This window comes from Terrapene carolina, unplaced genomic scaffold (assembly GCF_002925995.2).
Source record: "Terrapene carolina triunguis isolate 2854851 unplaced genomic scaffold, T_m_triunguis-2.0 Scaffold96, whole genome shotgun sequence".
Classification (NCBI taxonomy): Eukaryota; Metazoa; Chordata; order Testudines; family Emydidae; genus Terrapene; species Terrapene triunguis.
Genome location: NW_020664447.1, coordinates 16,452,713 through 16,476,606, shown reverse-complemented (window position 1 = coordinate 16,476,606; position 23,894 = coordinate 16,452,713). Strand labels below are relative to the sequence as shown.

At 40.3% G+C, this 23,894-nt stretch overlaps 1 protein-coding gene across 5 annotated transcripts in view; it reads left to right on the top strand.

The window, feature by feature from the left end:
- The window catches only part of GAS2 (growth arrest specific 2), a 150,359-nt gene extending 130,035 nt beyond the window's left edge, over positions 1–20,324 (top strand). For all 5 annotated transcript variants that reach the window (XM_024214850.3, XM_024214848.3, XM_024214846.3 and 2 more), the window contains exon 8: positions 17,435–20,324. In XM_024214850.3, the coding sequence (XP_024070618.1) occupies positions 17,435–17,653 (219 nt within the window). In that variant the 3' untranslated portion in view covers positions 17,654–20,324. The remainder of the gene's footprint in view (positions 1–17,434) is intronic.
- Positions 20,325–23,894: the final 3,570 nt, after the last annotated feature.

Genomic DNA, 23,894 nt, shown 5'->3' with positions numbered 1-23,894 from the left:
AGGCCAAATGCTGCTCTCAATTATACCAGCCTGAAAGAGTCTTAATCTGCCCATGTAACTTTGGCTTTCCATGAAATGGTGCTAGTCTAGGCAATTACTATGTTATTGGTACTATAGTGTGTTAGAAGGTCTGCTTGTATGCCTTGTGGCACTGAGGTCACATTGACACATTGTATGCATGTGCAGCTATGATAATTCTGTTCAACTAGGGATGGTTGACCACAAGGTGGTTGGATCAGGATTACCTTTTATACAAACCCCAAAGTTCAGGAGGTGAGGATAAAATGATTCTAGTTTGGGACCATCCCTTTAAAGGTTAAAACTGGGAGTGATTATATTTTCACAAAACCTCTTGATAAGATTTTGCTTTGATGAAATAAAAACAGTTTGGTTCCAGGTTCCATTTTATATTATTAGTATTAAGTACTAATTATTTGTATTACTGCAGCACCTGTAAACCCCAACTGAGATCAGGTCTCTATTCAGCTAAGGACTTCACAAACACATAGTAAGAGACTGACCAGGTTTTTGTCCACCTGAATCCCTGGGGTATTTATTGAGGCAGTTAACTCGAACTAACACCTGTGCTATCTACATTGCTATTTTTAGCACACTAGCTTGAGCAGAGCTAGCAGGGGTATGTCTGCATGAGCTAGGAATCGTACCTTCACGCTCAAATGCAGGTGTACCAATAGAGTATCAGTACTGGCTGTGCTGCAATGGCATTCCCATGGATGCTGGTGCACAAAAAAGGAAGAAAGCAAACAAGCCATTTTAACTCCAAGCTTCTAAGATGGTATTACATACACTGGAGAGAAAGAGAGCAAGAGAGTGAGCTGTTTAAAGCAGCTGAGGGGGGTTGGAATGTTAAATGGATCCCAGAGGAGATAGATTAGTGTGCAGGTGGTGCAGTCATAGTTATGTGATAAATTCCACTGGCATATGCTAAGTTTATTTATCACATATCTGTACTGTATATGACATGTACATTACCTCCATATCAGCCAAGTGCAATTTTGATAGGAAATTCCATATTTTGTGGAGGAGGAAGAAAGATTTGGGGGGCAGGTTGATTTTCTTTATTGGTAATTGTTTGAAGCTCTGCTTAGAAATTTGGAATGATAGAATAAGTTTTGAGGGACTGGTTTAGAAGGCAGAGAACAGATTAGGTGCTTAAGCAGGCATGATAAATAAATTTATCACATGGGCTCTGCAATGTGTGCATATATGTGGGGGGAGATATATGTAAAAACACCGAAGGACAAAACTTTCATTGACATCAATGTGGCTAGGATTTTTGTATGCATGCACTTCCTAAAAAAACTTAATTTCCTTAAAGGACAGTAAATTTGGGGGACCTAAGTAGGTTGATAGTATCCCTTTAAATGAATAAATTCTTTTTTATTTACAGCTTTGTTTTGTAGTATTGCTTCTGATGAGCATTACTATGCATTTATTTATTTAGGGCCAGAATCTGACACCCTTACTTATGCCCTCACCCATATATCCTCTCTCCTCCACAAGTGCTATTGATTTCAATGGGACTAGTGGATGAGAAAGGCTTTCTCAGCCTAAGTAAGCAAGGCAGAATCTGCCCTTAATTATTTGCTTTTAATAAGTGCTCTAAATGATTGTACAAACTAAGAATTAATAATTAGCTATCTACATCTAAGAAGGGACATCTGTACTTTTGATTCAAAGATAATAGTTGGCCCTTCTCTCTCCTACAATAATGCATAGTTTTGCTTTGGCAATTTCATGTGTTTTGTACTGTATTATATATTTTCTTCCCCTTCTCATATTATTTAATCTTAATACATCTGGTTTTCCATGTCTCCATGCAGTTGCCAGTTTACATTTTTTGTCTTTCCCCTTAACCTCATCAACTCTCCCCCTGGCTTTATGCTTCATATTTAATCTATTCACCATATCACCTTTTCTGCTGAGCATTGCATAAAATATTTGTTATGAGTCACTTGCTCTGGCTGGAAATGTGCAGCAGCTTGGTACTTAGATTTCTGCTAAACAGCCCAGATTTAATTTGATGGAGAACTCTGGCCTATATTGTAGCTGGCCCCTGCATGCGTGGATAGAGAAGAAGTGCGCAAGAAGTTTCCATCTCTTGTTCCCCTCACCCAGGGCCTTATCTAAAGTGCATTGAAGTCAATAGATATTGGATCAAGCCTACAGTCCCTGTGTTCTCCTAATTGTACAGTGGCAATGGGATGCTGTGAAGTACTGTGGAAATGGAAAATGCCATTCTGTGAGTGAGACTACCACATCCAATTAATTTTGCTTCATATTGTTCCTCCTACACCAATGCCTGAGAAGCCCCAGGCTTCACTTGCCAGAAATTCACTTGCCTCCTAATGAATAAACAAGTGTGTTTACTTCTTTCTGCAACTGAATCATTTCTCACGTATAAGGTGCTCGCCTACACATGCCTCCTTTTGGAAGCAGGAGTGTTAATTAGACATCCAAAAGCGGAATATCCCCAACCCCTATTAAAGAAAAAAAAAGCAGCATGTGCCAGACACAAGCCAGAAATAAGAGCAACAAAAAGTTTAATCACAGAACTGTGAATCCCAAAGGGCCAAATCCTGCTGTTATTTACACCAGCGTGTATCCAAAGTATCTCCATTGACTTCCATGAGTTACTCAGGATTTACAGCAGTGTAACTGTGAGCCAACTTTGACCCAGTTACTGCTAAGGATCTGATATACTCTGAAAATTAGGAAATAAAAGACATAAGATTGCAATGACTTCTGACTTGTGTTCAGAGTTTGTAATACAGATAATACTTTACTTTGTACTTCCATAGCACTTTTCATTTCAAAGTGCTTTCCACAAGTGTGGTGGGTGTCATGACTAAGTCTAAATGAATAGCGGATTGTATTTCACTTTGGTATGACCTTGGCTGGCCTGAAATGAGGCTGTGCTTCTGATGCAACCAAAGGCACTGACTAGAACAGGGGTAGGCAACCTATGGCACGCGTGCCGAAGGCGGCACGCGTGCCGAAGGCAGCACGCGAGCTGATTTTCAGTGGCACTCACACTGCCTAGGTCCTGGCCACCGGTCTGGGGGGCTCTGCATTTTAATTTAATTTTAAATGAAGCTTCTTAAACATTTTAAAAACCTTATTTACTTTACATACAACAATAGTTTAGTTATATATTATAGACTTATAGAAAGAGACCTTCTAAAAACATTAAAATGTATTACTGGCACGTGAAACCTTAAATTAGAATGAATAAATGAAGACTCGGTACACCACTTCTGAAAGGTTGCCGACCCCTGGACTAGAATATTCAGAGGGCAATATTTATACCCAAAAAGAGGTTGTGCACAATGGCCAATAGGGGTCTGGCTACTAGGCTCCCACTGTTCTCAGGGATAAAAAACTCAGCAATTAGAATCCTGTTGGAATGTTATGTTCAGAGAAGCAGAACTACAGGTAAATAATTTTATTTAGCAGGTGCCATGGTAATAGTGGTCACACTTACTATGTGATTGTCTGTAAGTATGCAGCCTTTGCTAGTAGTCTGATTTCCAGTTGATCTACTGAACACCTGTTTTCATGTTCCTCAGTGTTTCACATGATACCAATGTCCTCAATTCTCGGTTACATCAGCAGACCTATGCTGAGAGTGCTCCATCTTAGAAAAATGTTTCATATAACACAATGTTGACTCATGAAGTAGCTTAAAAAGATGTATAAATGTCAGAAGACTCAATTGGAGATAAAAAATCTCACTCAAGGTGAAAATAGTCTGTAGAGAAAACCTGTGAATGGAATAAATAATAAGGTGTTTGAAAACACACCATGGTGAGTCCCGATAGGTGAAGGTGTTCTAAATTTAGGTCAGCTTTCGCCATACTCCTGCTGTTAAAGGCTGACTAGCTCATAAAAAAGTTTCCTGCAAATGAAAGAAGTTGCAGAATGGACAGTAATCTGAGCCTGGAGGAAAGGGAAAGCAATATAAAAGCAAAATTACTGTCTGATCAATTAAGTGAGGGTAAGGCTTGTGAAAGCTATAAAACAATTCATTCTATCCCACGCTTATATTTTAACAGAGCAAGTTCATTTTCTACAATGAGGGAACTAATTTTGTGACGTGATCGAGTCAGTGGCATGTGTTACTCTACATTTTTTATAGCAATGTCTTTTGGATGAAAGAGAACACTAGGGCATCTGAATTAGGAGTGGGCTTAGTTAGTTAGGACATGCTATACAATATATTTCTACAATGTCCATCATAAGAGTATCTGAATGCCTTTCTCTGAAAAAAATGACCTTTTACTAAAACAGAAGGGTCATTTTGGATCTATTAAAGTTTTGATCCAAAGCCCATTTAAGGCAATGGAAAGATTGCAGTTGACTTTGGTGGGAATTGGGCCTGATCTACATCAGAAAAGTAGGTCATTTAACTACATCAGTCAGGGGTGTGAAAAATCCACACTGCTGAGTGGCATTGTTAAGCCAACCTAAGTCCCTACGTAGACAGCACTAGGTAGATGGAAAAATTCTTCTGTTGCCCCAGCTACCACCTCTCAGGCAGATGGATTGCCTATGCCAATGGGAAAGCTCTCCCATCAGTGTAGGTAATGTGTGCACTGAAGTGCTACAGCAGCGCAGCTGCGGTGGCACAGCTATGCTGGTGTAGCATTTTAAGTGTAGACATACCCTTGGATCAGGGCTGAAATGAAAATGCTGCATAATCTGACCGTCAGTTTTATGAAACGTCAATATTAGTTTTTTTAGACTTCAATGTGCCTATTAAGGAAATTTGCCAGCAGTGAGAGTTTAAAAGTATTTACTTACCTGCTTCACAGGGGTCACATGAAGGTTAAGGTTTACAAAGTACTTTGAAGATTAAAAGTGCTACGTATTATTAATGGATGCTGAGTGTTTGTGACAAAAAATGTGTATTGTGCCCATTGTGTATGAATCTCTGTTGGATGTATCATATGGTTAAAAATAACATCCTCATGCCAATATTGAAATTCATATTCTCAAGCATACCCTTTTCCTCTGCCACTAAATATTGGCATGTGCATCTATATTTGGGATGTTCTTTAAGCAATCAAGTACTTTTCTTGTATCACAGGAAATCCCATGGGAAGAATAAGAGAGATGAATAACAAAAGTGAGAAAAAGGTCAACATTGTTAATGCACATTCTTACAAAGTATTAATGTTATAATTATCTAACAAAACAGGTGCAGCACAGGCCTTGGCAGTGCAAGTTTCCCTAAACTGCCCAGTCAAGTGCCTCAATCCTAAATTGGCACAATTGTCTTGAGGGATGAGAGGGTAGTTCATTTTCCATGACTAGCCAAATCCCTGGTTTCTCTGCTGAGATAGCCAGAAAGGATGGTTTGTGTTGTGGCAACTGTCAACAAGTAACTGGATTCAGTTTACATAATCTGCTAAACAACTATCAGACAGTAATGATTTTGGGTCAGTACCCACTTGGATCAGATTGAATAGGTAAGGTAGATGTAAAAGACTCCATATGCTATTCTACCCCATTGTCCTGAGCCATCCAATCCTTCATTCCCCTGATTTTATCATTTTAAAAAGAAGAATAGAAAAAGAAAATGAATGTACTGTGATCGAATATGAGCACAAATCTGTTTGTTGCCAAACTGTGTTTACTGGAAGTCATTTTGCTTTTGACTTTCTCTCTGACCTAAATAAAAACATTTACAAAACCCGACTAACCTTGAAGAAAGTGTAAATGTCAAGAGCATAGCTGTGATTATTAACTGGTTTTCTGCTGACACCAATTCAGTAAGCTTCCGCATTTGGGAAAAAAAAAATCTGCCTTTCTATATGCAATGTAAATATTTCCATTACCTCTTCAAAAGAAAATCTGCTAAAAGGCTGTTATATCCTACATAACAACAGCTTGCCTTAGGTAAAGAATTCTTTAATACCTTAATTTAAGCCAGTGACACTGCACAAATACTGTAAGAATCCCAATGTTATTCAGGTCTGCTTATGTAGCTGAAATGAGTGACATGATTGGGGAGGATAAAACCTCCTAATCAGAATACAGTGGTATCATAATTCAAAAGCCCAAGCATCTGGTCCCTTGGTAGAATGGTGACATCTTAAGGCGTTTATTGATTGATCTCTAAAGCTTATGAATCTTTCATTTTGTCCTAAATGGCTTTCTTTCAGGGTTTTCTTTGAAGTCAAGGTACCTCCTATAGTTGTCTGCAAAACATTATTAAAATGTTATTTTAATTGCTAAAAAGAATATTAAAAAGAAGTTTTATAAATATGAATCTGAAATAATGCATGTGTCCTTCTGAAGCAGTTTGAAATTTGCCCAAGTTAAAATGGCATATAAATTTGCCATTGTGCCCCATTATTCTTACTTATTTGTCTTGTGGAAGCACATGTTCTGCCCCAAAAGATGAAGGCCTTATTGTGCTAGGCATTGTAAGAATACATAACAAAAAGATGGTCTTTGACCCACACAGCTTAGGCCCAGATTCTCAAAGTATTTAGGCTTCTAACTTCCATTGATTTCAATGGAAGTTAGGACTCTATGCAGAATTTGGCCCTTACTTCCTAAATAATAGATTATAAATTATTCTTATTTCCTTATTTTTCTGAATATACTGATTCTAATAACAATCCTTGTTCCAAAAAAGTGATGAAAATAGCATGATGGTTTCCAGCTTTTTGTAAATTGAGGAGAAACTTAAAGCTGCATGCCCTATTTCTTCTCCTTGGCTGGCTTCCAAAATTGAACAGTTTGCTGCTCGGAGACAACTATCTGTAGGCCCCTTTGATTGATGTTCCCCTACTGACTGATATTTGTGGCCAGCTTCCTGAAAGAGCAGAAGCAGTTTTTTCCCCTTCACAACTCCAGTGATTGCACGAGCAGTTTGGGTATTAGCACATGCAAATGACTATTTGGACATCTAACTAGGGTTGCCAGGCATTCGGTTTTTGACTGGAACGCCTGGTCAAAAAGGGACCCTGGCAGCTCCAGTCAGCACCGCTGACCAAGCCAGTAAAGGTCCAGTCGGCGGTGCAGCAGAGCTAAGGCAGGGTCCCTGCCTGCCTTGGCTCCACACAGCTCCTGGAAGCGGCTAGCATTTCCCTCTGGCTCCTGGGTGGAGGGGCGGCCAGGGAAGTTCCGCGTGCTGCTTCTGCTCCCACAACTCCCGTTGGCCAGGAACCACCCATAACCCCTCATTTCTGGTCCCATCCCGGAGCCTGCACCCCCAGCTGGAGCCCTCACCCCGCCCCGCATTCCAACCCCCTGCCCCAGCCCAGTGAAAGTGAGTGAGAGTGGGGGAGAGCGAGCGACGGAGGGAGGGGGGCTGGAGTGAGTGGGGGGGGCTTGGGCAGAGCCTTGGGGAAGGGGGCGGGAGGGGGCGGGGCAAGGGTGTTCGGTTTCGTTCAATTAGAAAGTTGGCAATCCTACATATAACAAGGCACTTGTGTTTACAAATACTGGATTGTGCAAGTGCCCTGGATTTCTGATCTTTGAAAATCTGGCCCTAAATCATCTGGGAAAGAATATCACTTAGTGTACAGCTGATCACATGCTGAGTGACACCCCAGAGTCTGATCACCATATTTAGCAGTCACAGACCTTGTTCCTATGAAAGGGTTAGGAGCAGAATGTGGGTGTTGAAAAGGGAACAGGTAGTAGCCTCAGTTTCTGTCTAGCCAGGGAAGCCTATAGCATCGGTGAACCAGCAGCTGCCAAAACTCCTTCCAGCTGGATGGAGCTTTTAGCACTTTCTGAATGGTTAAGTCAATGCTACTTGAATGGAAGCGCTCATTGTGCATGTGTGTGTGTTTTAAATGTAGGTCAGTATAGGTGCAACGCATAAGTGTGGCAATTTTACTACAGCAGTTGGTAATTCTATTTGTTTCTACTTGGAAACTGAGCTCTTTAAGCAAGAGATAGAAAGAAAGATTAAAATATAATGGTAAAGTCTATCCTGGTCTCAGCTGGAAAGTAAGGGACTCCATTCCACTTTATTTTCCATGAGAAACGATCACTAGAAAATCATGAAAATTTACATTTGATTTACTCTGGAACTGGTGACTTAAATCAGTGAAGCTAAGTTCTAAATATTTAACAGCAATAGATTCCCAGCCTGTTCTTTGAGTATGCAGTATATCACAGGGAAGAGGGCCCACTAATGCATTGTTTTGATAAACAAGGGAATATATTTTAACATGTTTGATAGAATCTTTTGTTCTAAAACTGATATAAAATTCTTTAGAAGTACAGCTCAAAACAAAGTATTATTTATAAAAGCCACTTCTTGATACAGCTGGATATGTTGTGACAAGCAATTAACAGGACTCCTACAAAGCTCTGGAGATTTTTTTCAGACCTAGCTTTATTATAGGTGATTTTTTTCATCTCATGTTATAGGGGATTCAGTTAATGGGATTTGTGCATGTAAATCCCCCAGCAATGAGACGGAAATGTTACCCCAATGTATTAACTATTCTGTGTGTTCATTATCACAAGTGCTCCTTGAGGGCAAAGCCAACATTTTCAAGATGCAATCCTTTTTCAGGGGTTTAGAGCTAGAACTTGGAAAACAAAATCTCAGAGGTTATTTAAAAAAAAAAAAGTGTTTGAAACAATCCATAGTTTCCCTGATGTGGTAGTGGAAGCTGGAACACTTGAGACATTTAGAATGTGATAAAACACTTGAAAATGTTCTATAGAGAACAGTGCCACATTGACAGAGGATTGGACAAAATGTGACTTAATGAGATTCATTTTTTATCGGAATGGGGAAAAAAAGGAGCTGGATTCTGACTATTCTTTCAAAGCTGGGAAATGTCTTGTGTCTTCCGATTTAATTTTGTTGTTTATCAATCCATACATGAATATTGTATATAGCCGACTCAAGCATGGTCAAAGATTAATATCTGAAATTGGCTACCAGATTTGCACTGCAGTTTCTTAAGAGGCAGGCAGTGCCTGTATTTACATAAATTGGTGTGGGCAGCTCAGGTTTCAAATATGGTTCCCTAAATCTGCACCTAGGCACCTAAATAAGCACCTAAGCATCTAAATGAGCCTATTTTCAGACAAACTCAAACCAACCCACGGAGAAATATTTGATGCACACACACATAAAGTAGAATGAAAGATGGGAAGTTCTCACTGCACAGCCAAGAGGATAAGTAGCTGCGGGAGAGTTTTCCTGCTTTTATAAGAGGAGGAGTTATGCTTTAACTCCTGCACATATCCGTGGGGACCTCCTCAGCCACGCCCATCTCCTCCATCCCCTCGTACTGTTATCATTCTTGGGATTTTTTGGCCACCTGCACTACCTCATATCTTTGAGGGGTTTTGAATAGCTGTCTGCTCCATCTTCCCGCTAGGTAAGGTCAATATTGTCACAAATCCCAAGGGTCTTGGTGGGGAGTTAGGAAGCAGCCTGGAACACTTCCCCCTCACACATACCCAAGGAAGAGGGGGGGGAAAAAACTCCTTCTCCTGTCCCTGCAAGCTCTGCACTAAACCCTAAGTGCAGGTAGAGCTCCATAAACTATAACACATGGATCTCTGTCTGGCTTCATTCCTGCTGTTGAGGAGAATGGGAATGCTGCAGTTGGGAGTTCAGAGACTGATTAGGGGGCCTGATGTTGTCCTCTTTCACCCTGACATATACCTTCATATAATGAAGCATCAAATCCTGTGGTTGCCTGCCTTTGTCATTACATCCATTTCTCATCACATGGATTCTTGCCCAGGTTGCTGAGTAAGTTATATTTTAAAGACTAAGAATACAGGGTTATCTCTTGTTCTATGTATTTAAACCATACTCCTCTTAATAGTATCTGAACACCTCCCAGCATGGTATCTTACTCCTCCTTACCATGTCTGAAATACATGGTCATTTGCTAGAACATCATGCAATCCAAAATGTCACTTTGAAGTGATATGTTTTCATTATAAAATAGAGGAATTGTACAATCTTTCCGAAGTACATATTGTAGCTTTTATGGTTCAAATTCTTAGCTGATGCAAATAGGTGTAGTTCCATTGAAGTAAATGGAGATATGTCTATTTACCTTACCTGTGGATCTGGCTCAATATGTGTAGAATATACTCGATCTCAAAACCCTTTACAAAGAAGTGTAAATAGTATTACCCTAGTTTTATAAATGGGGAAACTGAGGCACTGGAGAACTTACACATGGCCACACATTAAGTCACTATCAGAGTTGATTGCAGAACCTAATTCTGATAGTTTCCAATCCCCTGCTGTTACCAGACTGCTTCCTACAGATAAGTGATCTGCCTGGGATTGTTTGAAAATTCATGCAGACAACTGGTATAAACTATATGGGCAAAATTGCATCTACACAGGAGGGTTTGCCATCATAGCCTATACTCACAAAACTTTTCTTGTATAGACTACGCCTAAGAGTCACAACTGCCAAACTGCTACTCTAACTTATTAGATCATACCATTATTGTAAAATTCAGTGTGTGCGTTGGTGTGGGGAGTGACTTTAAGTTAGATAGATCTTTAATTAAAAAGGTGGGGGGAGAGAGAGAGACTATGTAAAACAAATGGAGATGCTCTAATACTGATAATAGAGACATATTTGGATCTCAGTTACACAGATATAAATGCAAACTAACCCCGTTGGTTTAAATCAGTAACATTACTCTGTCTTTAAATCAGTGATGTTTTTCTGGATGAACACCAGCAAAAATCTGTTCAGTAATCTTTTTAAATGATCTGTTTTGTTCAAAATATTATGGAAAAATGTTAGTCATTTCAGTTAGTATCCATTCAGTATTTCTTTCATATTCATGCTGGGAATTTTCATTTTCTTGCTTTCCTGTTTTGATGAGTAGGCATTCTCAAAGCTATTAAAACATAGCAACAATTACCTACCGATTTCTAAAAGGCTACTTCCTTGTTTAAATGTATTAAGAGAATTTGTTGAAAAGAGCCCAATACACTAGTAGATGGAAAAATATCTGATGTCAGGTGATGAAGTATAAATAAAAATCCAATATGATATTGCATTAATGATAACTGAAATTTCAATTTGCTATGTACTATTTTGAATATAAGTTAGTCTAATAATTTTAAGAGCATGGTATTTTACACTAGTAAATCCAACTGGTATTTTAATTTTTCATGGACTGCTGAAAATACATATGATGTTTTAAAAACATATAATACCCCAAATACATAAAACAGATGGAGCTATTGGAGTTACTCTATGTTGGTGTCTTTTGATTTCAAATGTTGACTTCTGCATCTCCTATGTGAATGCTAGAGTTGAAAACTTAAGAAAAGCTTAGAAATTTAAGGTGTTTTGTATAGAAATTTATTTATATCAAACAACCCATAATATTTTAATATTAAGGTTGAACAAATACTGAAAAAAATAAGTCAACTTTTCATTCACATTTTACATGAATTCTCATTGATAGCATTTTCACTTCTTTTGGGTTTGCTTTTCACAAACATTCTAGGAAATTAAATTACTGGCAAAAATGTTTACAGAAAAATCAGATTTGGAATTCAGAATTGAAAGTGTTTGCACTGTAAATCTAACTTTAAGACTTTATGCTTAACCTGTAAGGCAACAGAAACATACTAAATTACTTGTGTTCAATCAAACCAATTTGAATTTGGAACTGTGAATATTATATTATCAGAGTAAGTCCTGTGAATAATGAACTGTTTGTGAGTTATCCATAGGCTGAAACGTATTTGCATAATATATTATGCAGTATGTATTCTTATAATAAAATATTTGTTAAATTAATTTGAACAAGAAAAAAATTCATGGAAATCATGATCTGTTAATACACAATTTGCAAACTGTAAAAAGATCTAAATTCACAAAAAAACATTGTTTATTTTCAATAGTTTGCCCATCCCCTAATTAATTTTTAGCATTTTCCATCCCCCCCCCCCTCTTTTTTTTTTTTTTTTTTTACAAAATTGTGCTCTGCTCCTACAGTGTACTGCACATGGACAAACCCTCATGCCTTTGCAGAGCTCCCCTGACTTCACTGGAGCAAGCTGGGGGTTGCCTGATTGCATCACATTGCAGGATCAGGCCCTAGGGTTCCAATCCTGCAAACACAAGGCAATTAACTTGCCTGTGAGTAGTCCCATTGTTTTAGCAACGATATACCAACAATGTACAAGGATCATTTCTTCCACCATTGAAATGCAGCCACCTGTGGGGTAAAAAGCTGTAGCTGTTTAGCAGTGCACTAGGAATTTCCACACCTTATTATATCAAAATATTTTAAACATATAGTAAAACATTGTCACAGTAATGCACTCCTTTCATGATGCACTCTTACCCATCCTACCTACCTCCACCACTAAAGAAGTGCCAAGAGCATTTGTCTACTTGCCTATGTAAAAAGTGGTGATTCTAGACATCCATGGGAGCTGTAGTGCTAAGTGCCTTTCAAAATGGGATGCTTAGTGGCAAACTATGGCAAACGAGAGTTGTACCCTCTGATGTAGGGTGACCAGATGTCCCGATTTTATAGGGACAGTCCTGATTTTTGGGTCTTTTTCTTATATAGGCTCCTATTACCCCTCACCCCCATCCCGATTTTTCACATTTGCTGTCTGGTCACCCTACTCTGATGACAAGAACAAATTTGACAAAGCGGCCCAAATTCAGCTGAGATAAGTTGAAGTGGACGTGATCTTTATCCTGGAACCATACACACACACTATTAGTTGCTTTTCCTGCTTTACAACCTTCCATCTTTTCAATGTGTAAGTTTCACTCACTTTGTACAACCACTGAATGCCAGATAGGTGCAAGTAACCCTACTCTCTCACTAGCCCCCATGCATTTTATGACAATGTATGCCTAACGTGTATCTTACACTACTATTTATGTCACCACTAAATTTGGCCTAGAGGTTTCCAACTTACTCCAGGTGGAATTTTGCTGATTTTGGTTTCTAGGGCCTGATACAACTCCAATTAAAGTCAGTGGGATTCCTTCCATTTGGCTCTAATGGGATTTGGATCAGGCTCACTGTGTGTAATTTCTCCCCCCAAAGTGTATACTTAAATATGGCTGTAATATAGTATAGAGAATAACATACTGGGCCAGATCCTCCATTCTTGTAAACCAGCATAGCTCTATTTATTGAGTTACATTTACATGAGATAAGGGTATAGGCCCAATATCTCTAATAAGCCCTGAAGCTCTCTATACATTAATTTATGTGAAACACACATCCACTTTTAGTATATTTCACTGTAGTTCCAAAGTCTTATGTAATGACAGTTCAGTCCACATGATTCATACTGCAAATGTTTCTCTGTACATTTATTTCATGTTACCTCTTGAGATAACTTTAATGTATACTACAGTGGTACATCATTTATATATTCCTTTGTGATGCTGTTGCCTGTTAAGGCTGTTTTCTCATATTTCTACACCACAGACTCTTCTATACTAATTCAAATTCAGATTCTGGAGAAAAAAACTCTCTTGTGGAAGCCATGCTTCATAGCAAACAGCGAATAATAAAGATTTATATCATTCTTAAATATCTCCTGGAAATGATTGAATCATAAAGTTTTTCTCATTTTAGTTTTAATTCACTTGGTAGCAATATGAAAATTCCTTCATGTCAACACTGAAGTCTGACTAATAAGCTTTACACTTGCTGGATCCAAATTCTTACTGTTTCTGAAGTTCTCATCCAACAGCGTCACTGAATCAGTTCAACAATACTGTCTCAGTCAGATCCTGGACTATAATATGTAGGGGAAAGATTGTTTTTTTATTTGTTTGTTTTTCAGATGAGAAGAATGCAATGTGCTATTTCATTTATTTATTGTTTTATCAGATTGCCAGCTTCTGGACTCATTAACACCAGTGTGAATCTGGAGTAATTTGAAGCCAGAAGAGTTACTCTGGTGTAAATGAGATGATAATACAAATTATATATGTATTATTGTAATTTTCCATGGCAGAACACAGTATAAAACAATGAACACATTTAGGAGGCAACAAAACATCATTTTTATATATAGAAAGAATGGGTAGTAAATGCCTAACACTATGTCATAACAAATTATAATAAAATACAAAAATAGTGAAAGCAGCCTGGGGAAAAGACAAGAAGAGGCTGTAGAGTACCGTTAGGCTGAATATCAGGAAATAACTTACCAACAATGAGTTTTATTAGTCTGTGGGATAGTCTCTAAGGGGAAAGTGGTGGAAGCTGCATCATTTGAAAAATTTAAAGTTAGATTACAAAAAAAAACCCACTATAAATTACACTATAGGGAATAATCCTGCATTGGCAGGGGGATGAACTTAATATATGTTTTGCTAACTTTCCATCTCTAACTTGTATGACAAAATCAAAAATCCAGATACTAATTGCTTTTGAAATGAGAGCCACTATGTGACAAAGGGTAGAAGCGTCACCTGAACACCAGCAGACAAGAAGTTAACTCTCTCCCACAGTAGTATAGAAGGGTACAATGAACCAGGTCTGGGACTAAGACCAGGTCCAAAGTCCATTGACTTCAAGAGGCTTTGGATCATGTCTTAGAGGTTTGTGTCTACACTACCACTTATGTCGGTATAACTTATGTCACTCTGGAGTGTGAATAAGCCACCCCACCTGAGTGACATACATTACGCTGACCTGAGCACCAGTGTGGACAGTGCTATGTGAGCAGGAGAGCTTCTCCCGCCAACATAGCTACTGCTGCTTGTTGGGGGTGGATTAATTAAGTTGCTGGGAGAGCTCTCTCCTGGCAGCTTAGAGTGGCCATGCTAGAAAGCTTACAGCGGCGCAACTGCATGGGTGCAGCTGTAAGATGTGCAGCTGTAAGCTCTCCAGGGTAGCCATAACCAATGGGAGAGAGCGCTCACCCAGGAGGAGAGACAGAACTGAAGAGACAGAGCTGTATATCCAGTTTCTGGAAGGCTGGGTTACAGTCTGAGCTGGGGTTTCTCCAACCTTACATAAAAACCTTTTGGTTTTTTTGTGATTATCCTATCCACATTAAGAGCCTGATTCAGATCTCACAACTAGGTAAATCCAGAAAAACTCCAAATGTATTCAGGTGTGACAGAATTTTACAAAGTTTGGCTGACTTCTGTTTCAGGACCATGTAGCCCACTCCAACAATTTACACATCTATGGTATTTGAATAACTTTAATAAAAATCAGATCATTTGATTCTGCTCCCCTTTCTATCAGTGTGAATCAGGTGTAATTCGAGCAAAGTCAATGCAGTTATACCAATGTAAGAACAGTGTAAGGGAGATCAGAGTCAGGTCCAAAATGTTGCCCTCAGAATAAGGAAACATTCTATTTCTATTAGAGCCCATCAGAAAAGGTTAAGTATTTTCAGTGAAAATTTTCAAATGAAATGATTTGATTCAAAAATTTTCAATGTCTTTTGTTTGTTTCTCTATGAAAAATGAAAAGTTTTTCATTGTTTTCAGTTTGTGAAAACTATTTTTTTTTCATTTTTCATTTTCATAAAATGTTGAAAGAAAAATGTTTAGAAAAAAAGGCCATTTTAATTGAAAACATTTTTGAATGAAATATTTCAACCTTTTCTAATTTCTGTCTTCAGCTACTAATTCAAACTGAGAGCTTGATTCAATTTAAAGGTATCCTGTCTTTCACACTTCAGAAATCTTTGCAACTTGTTCTTTGGTTTTCATATGATGATATATATTTTAAATGGAATTATGCCCCCAAAAGAAAAGCTACTGTAGGCTAGGAGTGTGAAAAACTAATTAATAGTGTAACACTTCATTATCTTGATTTCCTCTCCTCCTCCCTCCCCTCTCCCCGCTATTCTGTTTGCTGGTTTAAATGACAAATTGGGTAAAACTTACCCCTATGCAGAGGTCCAGCACAAGGCCTTTGTAGCACTTAAAATCCCATTTATGTCCTCAAAATAGTGTGGACCCTTAGGTGAAATTCACACACACACACACCCCCCACAGCTATTGATCCAAGTCTCCTTATTCTAGACTATGTACGCATGCTGAGGAATTTTCACAGAGGTGGAGCTCTTATAAACCAGAATTCTAATTTGTTACACCCTAGATGAAAGATGTCTAGCATTTTGTGATGTGTATTAATCAAAACACCTTTCATTACCTGAATTAAGCTGTGGCTGTCATAGAACTTGCTGGTTTATGATTCCCAGATGCCATTTGTTTTACTATGCGATGTAGGACATGAGATGAAAAGAAGTGAGTGTGAAATTACCAGCTGAAATACCAGATGAAGACATTAGAGAAGTTACATTTTACTTGGGTGGGATCACATTTCTCACTGTGTATCAGGAAAAAGAAAAGACTTTTAACAAATAAGATTGCAATGTTCCACCACTTAATACTTGATTGCGACCTATATCACATGCTGTGCGCACGCGCACACACAATAATAATAACAATTCAGTTATAAGAGTGCAATAGATTAAATATGCATACTTAGTTCATGAAAATAAGGGGCAGATAACTTAGCATTAGAACCAAGCATGGTGCAGATAGGCAGTGTTCAAGTTTCGCAGCCCAGCTCTGTTAATGCAAGTGAGTCCTGACAAGCAACATGTTTATTTTTTAATGTCCAAGTGTCTCCTAAATACAGATTACAAGCATAACAAATAGTGTGGTTAATTTGGACCCAACAGGAATGCAAATTAATAATAATGATTATAATACCTCCAGACCTCCATTTGTATTTTCACTTGCCCTTTTTATCTGGTTCAGGCTACCATCATTATTTTAGATGCCCCTCCTTTTAGGCCCACAGTACTTTATTCTTTTTATCTATTACTGTTGTACATTATAGTGTGTGTCAAAAATGCTAAATCATACCACTGACACTGAAGGGAGCTTCATTTTATTAAAGAAATTAACTCCACATCTCATTTAACAACGTTGGGCAGATTATATTGTTTTGGATGTTGACCCTTTCTAGAGCTAGGGCCCCTTCTCCAGAATAAATCAGAAGCCAGTTTTTACAACATCAAAAGCTGCTTCGTTACTAAATATGCTTTCAACAAATACAGCTAAAAAACATCCAGTTTTACTAAGGAGCTTATCAATAAACATCTAAAGAACAACATCACCCCCTGCAGTAAGGCTAGAAGAACATATAGTGAACATTTGAAAAAAATGCAAAATCTAACTGGGTGCTGCTCCATTTCCTTACATGCAATTACTTTTCTGTCTCCCCTGCTCATACCCCACTTTTTTGCACAAACCTGCAGTGCAAACCAGAAGCTACTGAGTCTTCCCATTCTTGTTGTAAACTAGGCTGCAAATGATGTTACTTGTATTTACAGGAAGCACAACGTGTTCAAACAGAAATGTGATTTTCAACTTGATGGTAGCCCTTCAAGATTTTGTCTTTTATGCAATTTCAGATGCTACACAACAAACATGTGATGGTTCGTGTAGGAGGAGGATGGGAGACTTTTGCAGGGTACTTGCTGAAACATGACCCATGCCGAATAATGCAGATCTCTCGGGTGGATGGGAAAACCTCTCCAATCCAGAGCAAGTCTCCGACCATCAAGGACATGAATCCAGACAATTACTTGGTTGTTTCTGCCCATTACAAAACCAAGAAGGAGATTAAGTGAAATTAGCTTCTCATTTGACTGGGACTATATATATGTAGGTCCAAATTATCTTGAGTGTAGTAAATTTAGTTCATGCTTTGAAAGGACTTCAGAAAATTTAACAGACTGAAAATGGCAACCTGCTTTGAAGATCTTTGAACTGTAGAACTATTTATTTCTAGTACTGTACCTTTTATAGCAAATTACCATTGATAGGTTAATTACTACAATCAGATAAGAAATAGACATATATTTTTAGCCAAATCATTACTCTTAAATATGTGAATGTATACTTAGAATGATTTAAAGGATGTGGTTCATGTTAAAGGGAAACTGCAGTACAATATATTTCTATGAAAAACCTGTGACATTGAGTCCATGACTGTTTTTAGGTTAGTTGGAAAAGATATATGTAGGCTGAGTGTGCAGAGTGATAAAAGCTATTTGCTAACGCTTTCTGCCTACAAACTAAAATCAAAATGGACTATTTTTTATAGATTGCAAGATTCCCTTAAGCAATAATTTTAAAAAAAGGATTATTGTGTGCTGTACAGTTCCCTAAAAAGGCCACTTTAAAAAGTTTGTATGTCCTTAAGCTACTTTGACAAAGTCAATTTTAAGATCCAGATCCACAAAGGGATTTAGGCACCTACGCCCCAGATGTAGGCACCACTGCAGTACACAAAACCTGCTTGGCTGCCACCTAATCCTTTGGGTGCCTAAACTCAATTTTTTTTATAAAAGTTCCCTAGGCACCTAAGTTCCTGCCTCTGGGCATGCGCACAACCTCACATCAGACATCTGGATGCCTATCTCATGCCCCAGCAGGGTCCTCAGATGAGGCTAAGATAAGCGTTCCCCTGCCTAGCTCACTAACAGCCTGCCTACCAAATTGGGGTGCATTCAAAGTCCCACCGGCTGTGGAAGTGGTGGCAATGCCACCTCCCCCCTTAAAACATTTAGCTCAGTAGTTAGAGCACTCACCTGGGATGTGGGAGACCCGTGTTCAGTTGCCCCCCTCTGCCTTTTTGGAGGAAAGGATTTTTGAAGAGGGGGTCTCCCACCACACTGGTAAGTGTCTTAATCACTATGGGATGTTCTGATGTGGGACTCCCTAAAACTCTCCTGTTGAAGCTGTTCCACTCTGGAAAAATAATTAGTCATTGGAGCACAGGTAGTGGACTCTGGGTCTCCCATCTCCCAAGGGAGTCCCCCCATTTCCAGGTTCATTCTCAGTTTAGCACTCTGGCCCAGTGACTATGTATTTATACAAGGTAGAGCAGCTTCAACAGGAGAAACTGAGGAAGTCACACATCAGGCTATCCTGTAGCCCAGTGGTTAGGGCATGTCTCCAAGAGGTGTGAGGCCCCTGTTCAAAATCCTTTCTCTCCACCAGACAGAGAGGGACATTGAATGCAGCTCTCCCATATGTTGGGCAAATGATCTAATCACTGGCTAAAAGCTATAAGGTAGGCAGGACCCCCACCTCTATCAGTATTTCTTGCAAGAAATGGCTTAGGTGCCTGATCCCAGGAGAAGGTTACCCAGCTCTGGCTCACAAGCAGAGATAGGACTGCCCTACAGCCTAGACTTAGCTGCCTAACTTAGTAGAGGGGTGAGGCTTAACACACACGCCTCTTCTCAACATCTCCTTAGTTTAGGTGGCTCCCCACCTGGCATGCTTTTTTTTGTGAATCCCATTCTTAGGTGCCTAACTCTCTGTATGCCTTTTATAGGGAGCGTAGGTGCCTAACTCAGGGTTTGTGGATTTCAGTGATTTTTCTAGGTGCCTAAAAGTTAGTCTTTGCAATGCTGACCATTGAAATGCCTAAGTTCCTTTGTGGATCCAGACCTGAATCCACCTGGTCCTTTCACGGGTGCCCAATGATGGGAGGATATAAGAAGCAATAGGGACGAGTGGGGCTTGCTTCCTCTCCCATCAGTAGAAATGGTTGATTACACCAGGGGATGTAAACGACAATGCACAAAGGGACAGTGCAGACTGCGTGTGCATGGGCACTCCGGTTTAACTATGTTGGTCGGGTGTGAAAAATCCACTCCCCTGAGCAGCGCTGTTAAACCAACTTAATTCTCCATGTAGACAGTGCTAGGTCATCATAAGAAGTCTTCCATCAAACTAGCTACCACTTCTCGGGGAGGTGGATTACCTATGCTGATGGGAGAATGCCTCCTGTCAACGTAGGTAGTGTCTAGACTGAAATGCTATAGTAATGCAGGTGCAGCAGCACAGCTGTAATGGTGCAGTAGCACAGCTGTAATGCTGTAGCATTTTAAGTGTAGACAAGCCTTGAGTCAGAATGCCACCTGGTGTGTCCCTTGCGGCAATTCACCGTCATACTGCCCCTTACTTTGGGTTTGCCTGAAAGGCACAGTCTAGCCCTACTTTTATTCAATTAATTGGGTCAAATATGAAAAGATCCATTGCCCACTCTTTAGAGCAATTCAGATTCTTGTAAATCATTCACATGCCTCTAAAAATATATATGGGGATTGTGTGTGGGAGGGCGGGGGTTTGTTTACTTTTCCTTGTTTATATTTTGTGACTTCTGTGCCTTGTAACTTCCTAGAAAAATCATTTTATAGGATTATTGAATGGCTATAAATTTGAGCAGAAATCAGTTGTTTCATTAGCAATGGAATAAACAGAAACTTTTTTAAAATACTCATAAAAGTTTTTTTTTAAGTCTCATTTATTGTTTGCAACATATGATCCCCCACTGTAATCACACACACACACACACACACACACACACAAAGAAAGCAAGCTGCTTACTGGACTGCTGCTATGTGCAACCAAAATGTGAAAGAACAGAAATTGATGCACACTGAAATTTTCAGCAGGTGACATAAACAAGACATGGATTCTGTTGAAAATCCCTTTAAAGGAACTTTCTCATTTTTGGAGGGTGGGGGAGAAGTTGATTTTTCTTTTTAAGCAGTTTTTAAAGTTACAATCAATGTTTTCTGTTGGTTGTCACTTTAAATTGGAATGCCTAAATATGAGTCTGATCCCCTTTCCATTAAAAATCAATGGCAAAAATGTCCATTGACTTCAACGGGGCAGGGTCAAACCTAAGTGAAATCCTGGCCTCATTAAAAGCAGTAGGATCTTTACCATTAACTTAAATGGGCCCAGGATTTTCCCCACTGTCCATATGTATCTACTAAATACAGACAAAGCACATTTGCTTAGTTGTTTACATTTAGAAATGATAACTTGTACCGTAAGTTGCATGTGACTTATTTTCAATAATTTTCTATTGAGAGTAACTATTTGCATTAGCAGTAAATGAGTAAGAAGGTAGTTAGCCTCAGTGAGAGCCTGCTCTGAAAGGAGCCAAGCAACTGCAACCCTCATTGAGTGGTGGGTGTTCAGCCACTCTCAGGATCATTCCCTTGGTGACACATAGGTGTAAAAATGCTGTGTACCAGAAGGAAAACATTTTCTTAGCAATCACAGCAAGAGACCTGATTTCAAATGAGCTGAGTGCAGGACCGAACCCTTCAAAATGAAGTCTTTGTGTCCAAGTTTCAGTTTAAAATAAGTGACAATTTCATTATTTAAAAAATAAATGAGGGTATCTCTATATTACAATAAAACACCTGTGGCTGGCCCATGTCAGCTGACTTGGGCTCGCAGGGCTCGGACTACAGGACTACAAAATTGCTGCACAGACATTCAGGTTCTGCTAATGACTGAGCTCTGGTCTCTCCACCCCTTGCAGGATCCCTCAGTTTAAAAAAATGTCACAAAATCTTCATGACAGAGAAGAGCACCAGTCCTCAATTATGGATGTGTTGTATAAGATTTATTTTGCATCTCTAGGCTCCAGCTATTCTTGGCTGCTAGAAGAGCATCTTCTAACTATAGAGAGACAAGATGGCTGAGGTAATATCTTTTAGTGGACCAAATTCTGTTGGTGAGAGAGACAAGCTTTCGAGCCAACAGAAGTTGGTCCAATAAAAGATATTACCTCATCCATCTTGTCTCTGTAATAGCCTGGGACCGACATGGCTACAACTAGACATCTAACTATAGACAGCTCAGCATAGGTTAGAGCAGCACTGAGGTGACTTATGCTGGGGTTGAATCAGCCCCCGTATTCGAGAGCCACAAAGGTGGCATAAAGCCATTTTACACCTGTTCACGCCTTATACAGTTCAGCTAGATGTGTGAATTGGGCCAGTTGGGGGTGTCACACAGCACACCACAAATCAAACTGTAATCGTCTGTGAAAGTTTTAGTCCTGGAAAACTACAGGAAACCAAACACCTACAACTGGGGAAAAAGAAGAAAAATGTATTCAAACTCCCAGGGTAGGTTAAAGCAAGATTGATAGGCAAACTGTTTACGATGGGACATAAATCAGCAACTACCCCAGACATTGAGGGGGACCTGCACCAATCTAAACTACACAGTTCTTTATGCTATAAAGGCACTTGCAAAATGCCTCCTATAGGCAGTTGCAGAAGGATTAGAAAGTGTGAGAAGATGCAGTTTTTTTGGTGCTTTAGCCTGGAAACTGATGTCAACATGGCTGGTGGCCATTATGGGAGTTATCGTCTCCCACCAGGTACCCATGCATGTGTGCTCTTTATGCCACCCAAGGTGGAGTTCCCATACATTCTACTGGGGATGAGGCACCTACTACTGATCTTCACCCGTCCCCATCATTCCCTGCCCCTACCCCCACCCCCCGACCCCTGTCTTTAGGGTTCAGACCTCTCCCTGCTATTATCCCTTCCCTGTAGACCTGGAGAAGGCACGCTTCTTGGGATCAATCAAAGCAAATGCCATATCCTCTTTCCCACTCCTTCCTCCCCTTGACCAAAGGGAAGCCGCAGGGCTATTGGGGTTCAGAACTGGCCAGAAGTAGAGTGTGATTAGGCAGATGCCTTTGGGAGGGGGAGGTTGTTGTACTGGGCTGGGCCTGGCCCAGGCCTCTACCTGGGTGGGTTGGGCGTCTCCCTATTAGTTCTGGCTGCCTGGCCTCCCACTGTAAAAGCAGCTCTGTCAGTACCTGAGGAACTGCTACCAGTCCAGGGGCCCCAGGGCACTGAAAGGCTGCTGCCCACCTGGCAGACCCAAATCCCCAAAGCTCCTGAGAACCAGAGGACTTAGCTTCTTGAGGAACCACCACCTTTCAATTGTCCCCAGCCCCCTGCAGAGTCACAGCTGCCTCCTTCCCTCATAGCCTGTCCCACTGGATGTGCCCACTGTCCTTATAATCCCTGCTCCATTCCTAGTGTGGTGCTCCTCACTGGCAGAGAAGGAGTTAATAGAACCCGGGGGGGGGGGGGGGGGCGGGGGGGGCAGCCAATAGGAGGGGGGGGGGGGGGAACAGGGCCACATTAAAAGAGCCGCAGGGTGGAGCAAGGCTAGTTGCTGCTTGGAGTCCAGGAAATAAAGACTGCATCCTTGGAGGGCTGAGAGAACTGAAAGCACCTTGGATAGAGCAGTGGCTGGCTCCGGAGACTGAGCAGCTGAGGCCCTGAGACAAGGGTGAAGAAGGTGCAGGGGCCATGGAGAAGTGGCCCAGGGAAATAGAGTAGCATTGACTGAGGTTACAGAGGAGCAGCCGGAGGTTGCTATTTATAGAGTCCCTGGGTAGTGGCCTGGAGTAGTGGGTGGGCCTGGGTCCCCCCACTTGCCTCTGGGGAAGTGGCTGGACTGTTGGACAGAGATATCTACTCCTGGAAGGGGGAAACCCAGATGATGATCTAGCCGGAGGGCCGAGTTGAAATGAGGACGCTGCGTATCTGGTAGCTGAGAGGAGCCATAGGTGGGAGCAGAGACAGAGTGCCATTGTGCAAGGTGTGGGTGTCAGCCTTGAGTTAATTCTTAGCATGATCAGGAGGAGATGCCAGTCTGGTGATGAGGACTATACCCTGTGAAACCTAATCTATTAATGGAGTGGGGGTGTGAGGGCATGCAGGCCATTGGGGAGGGCTGGGGTTTCCCTGGGGAGGATTGTAGTGCCTGCCTCTGAGGCAGGAGAAGGAGGGAGTGAAGATCCAGAGTGCCTTTCATATGGGGGTGCAAGGAGAGGGTCATGATACACTGCAAGGTAGAGAGATCAGCACTCTATTCTCAGGTAGAGGAAGGGGCTGCACCCTGTTCTTCAACTGACTGGTTGATCAGTGGTTTGCATCCATTTTCAGTTGTCCATCAGTTTCTCCAAACAAAGTCCTTTTGTGGCATGAGCATTTGCCTGATCTGTAGCACAACTTGGGTCTGAAT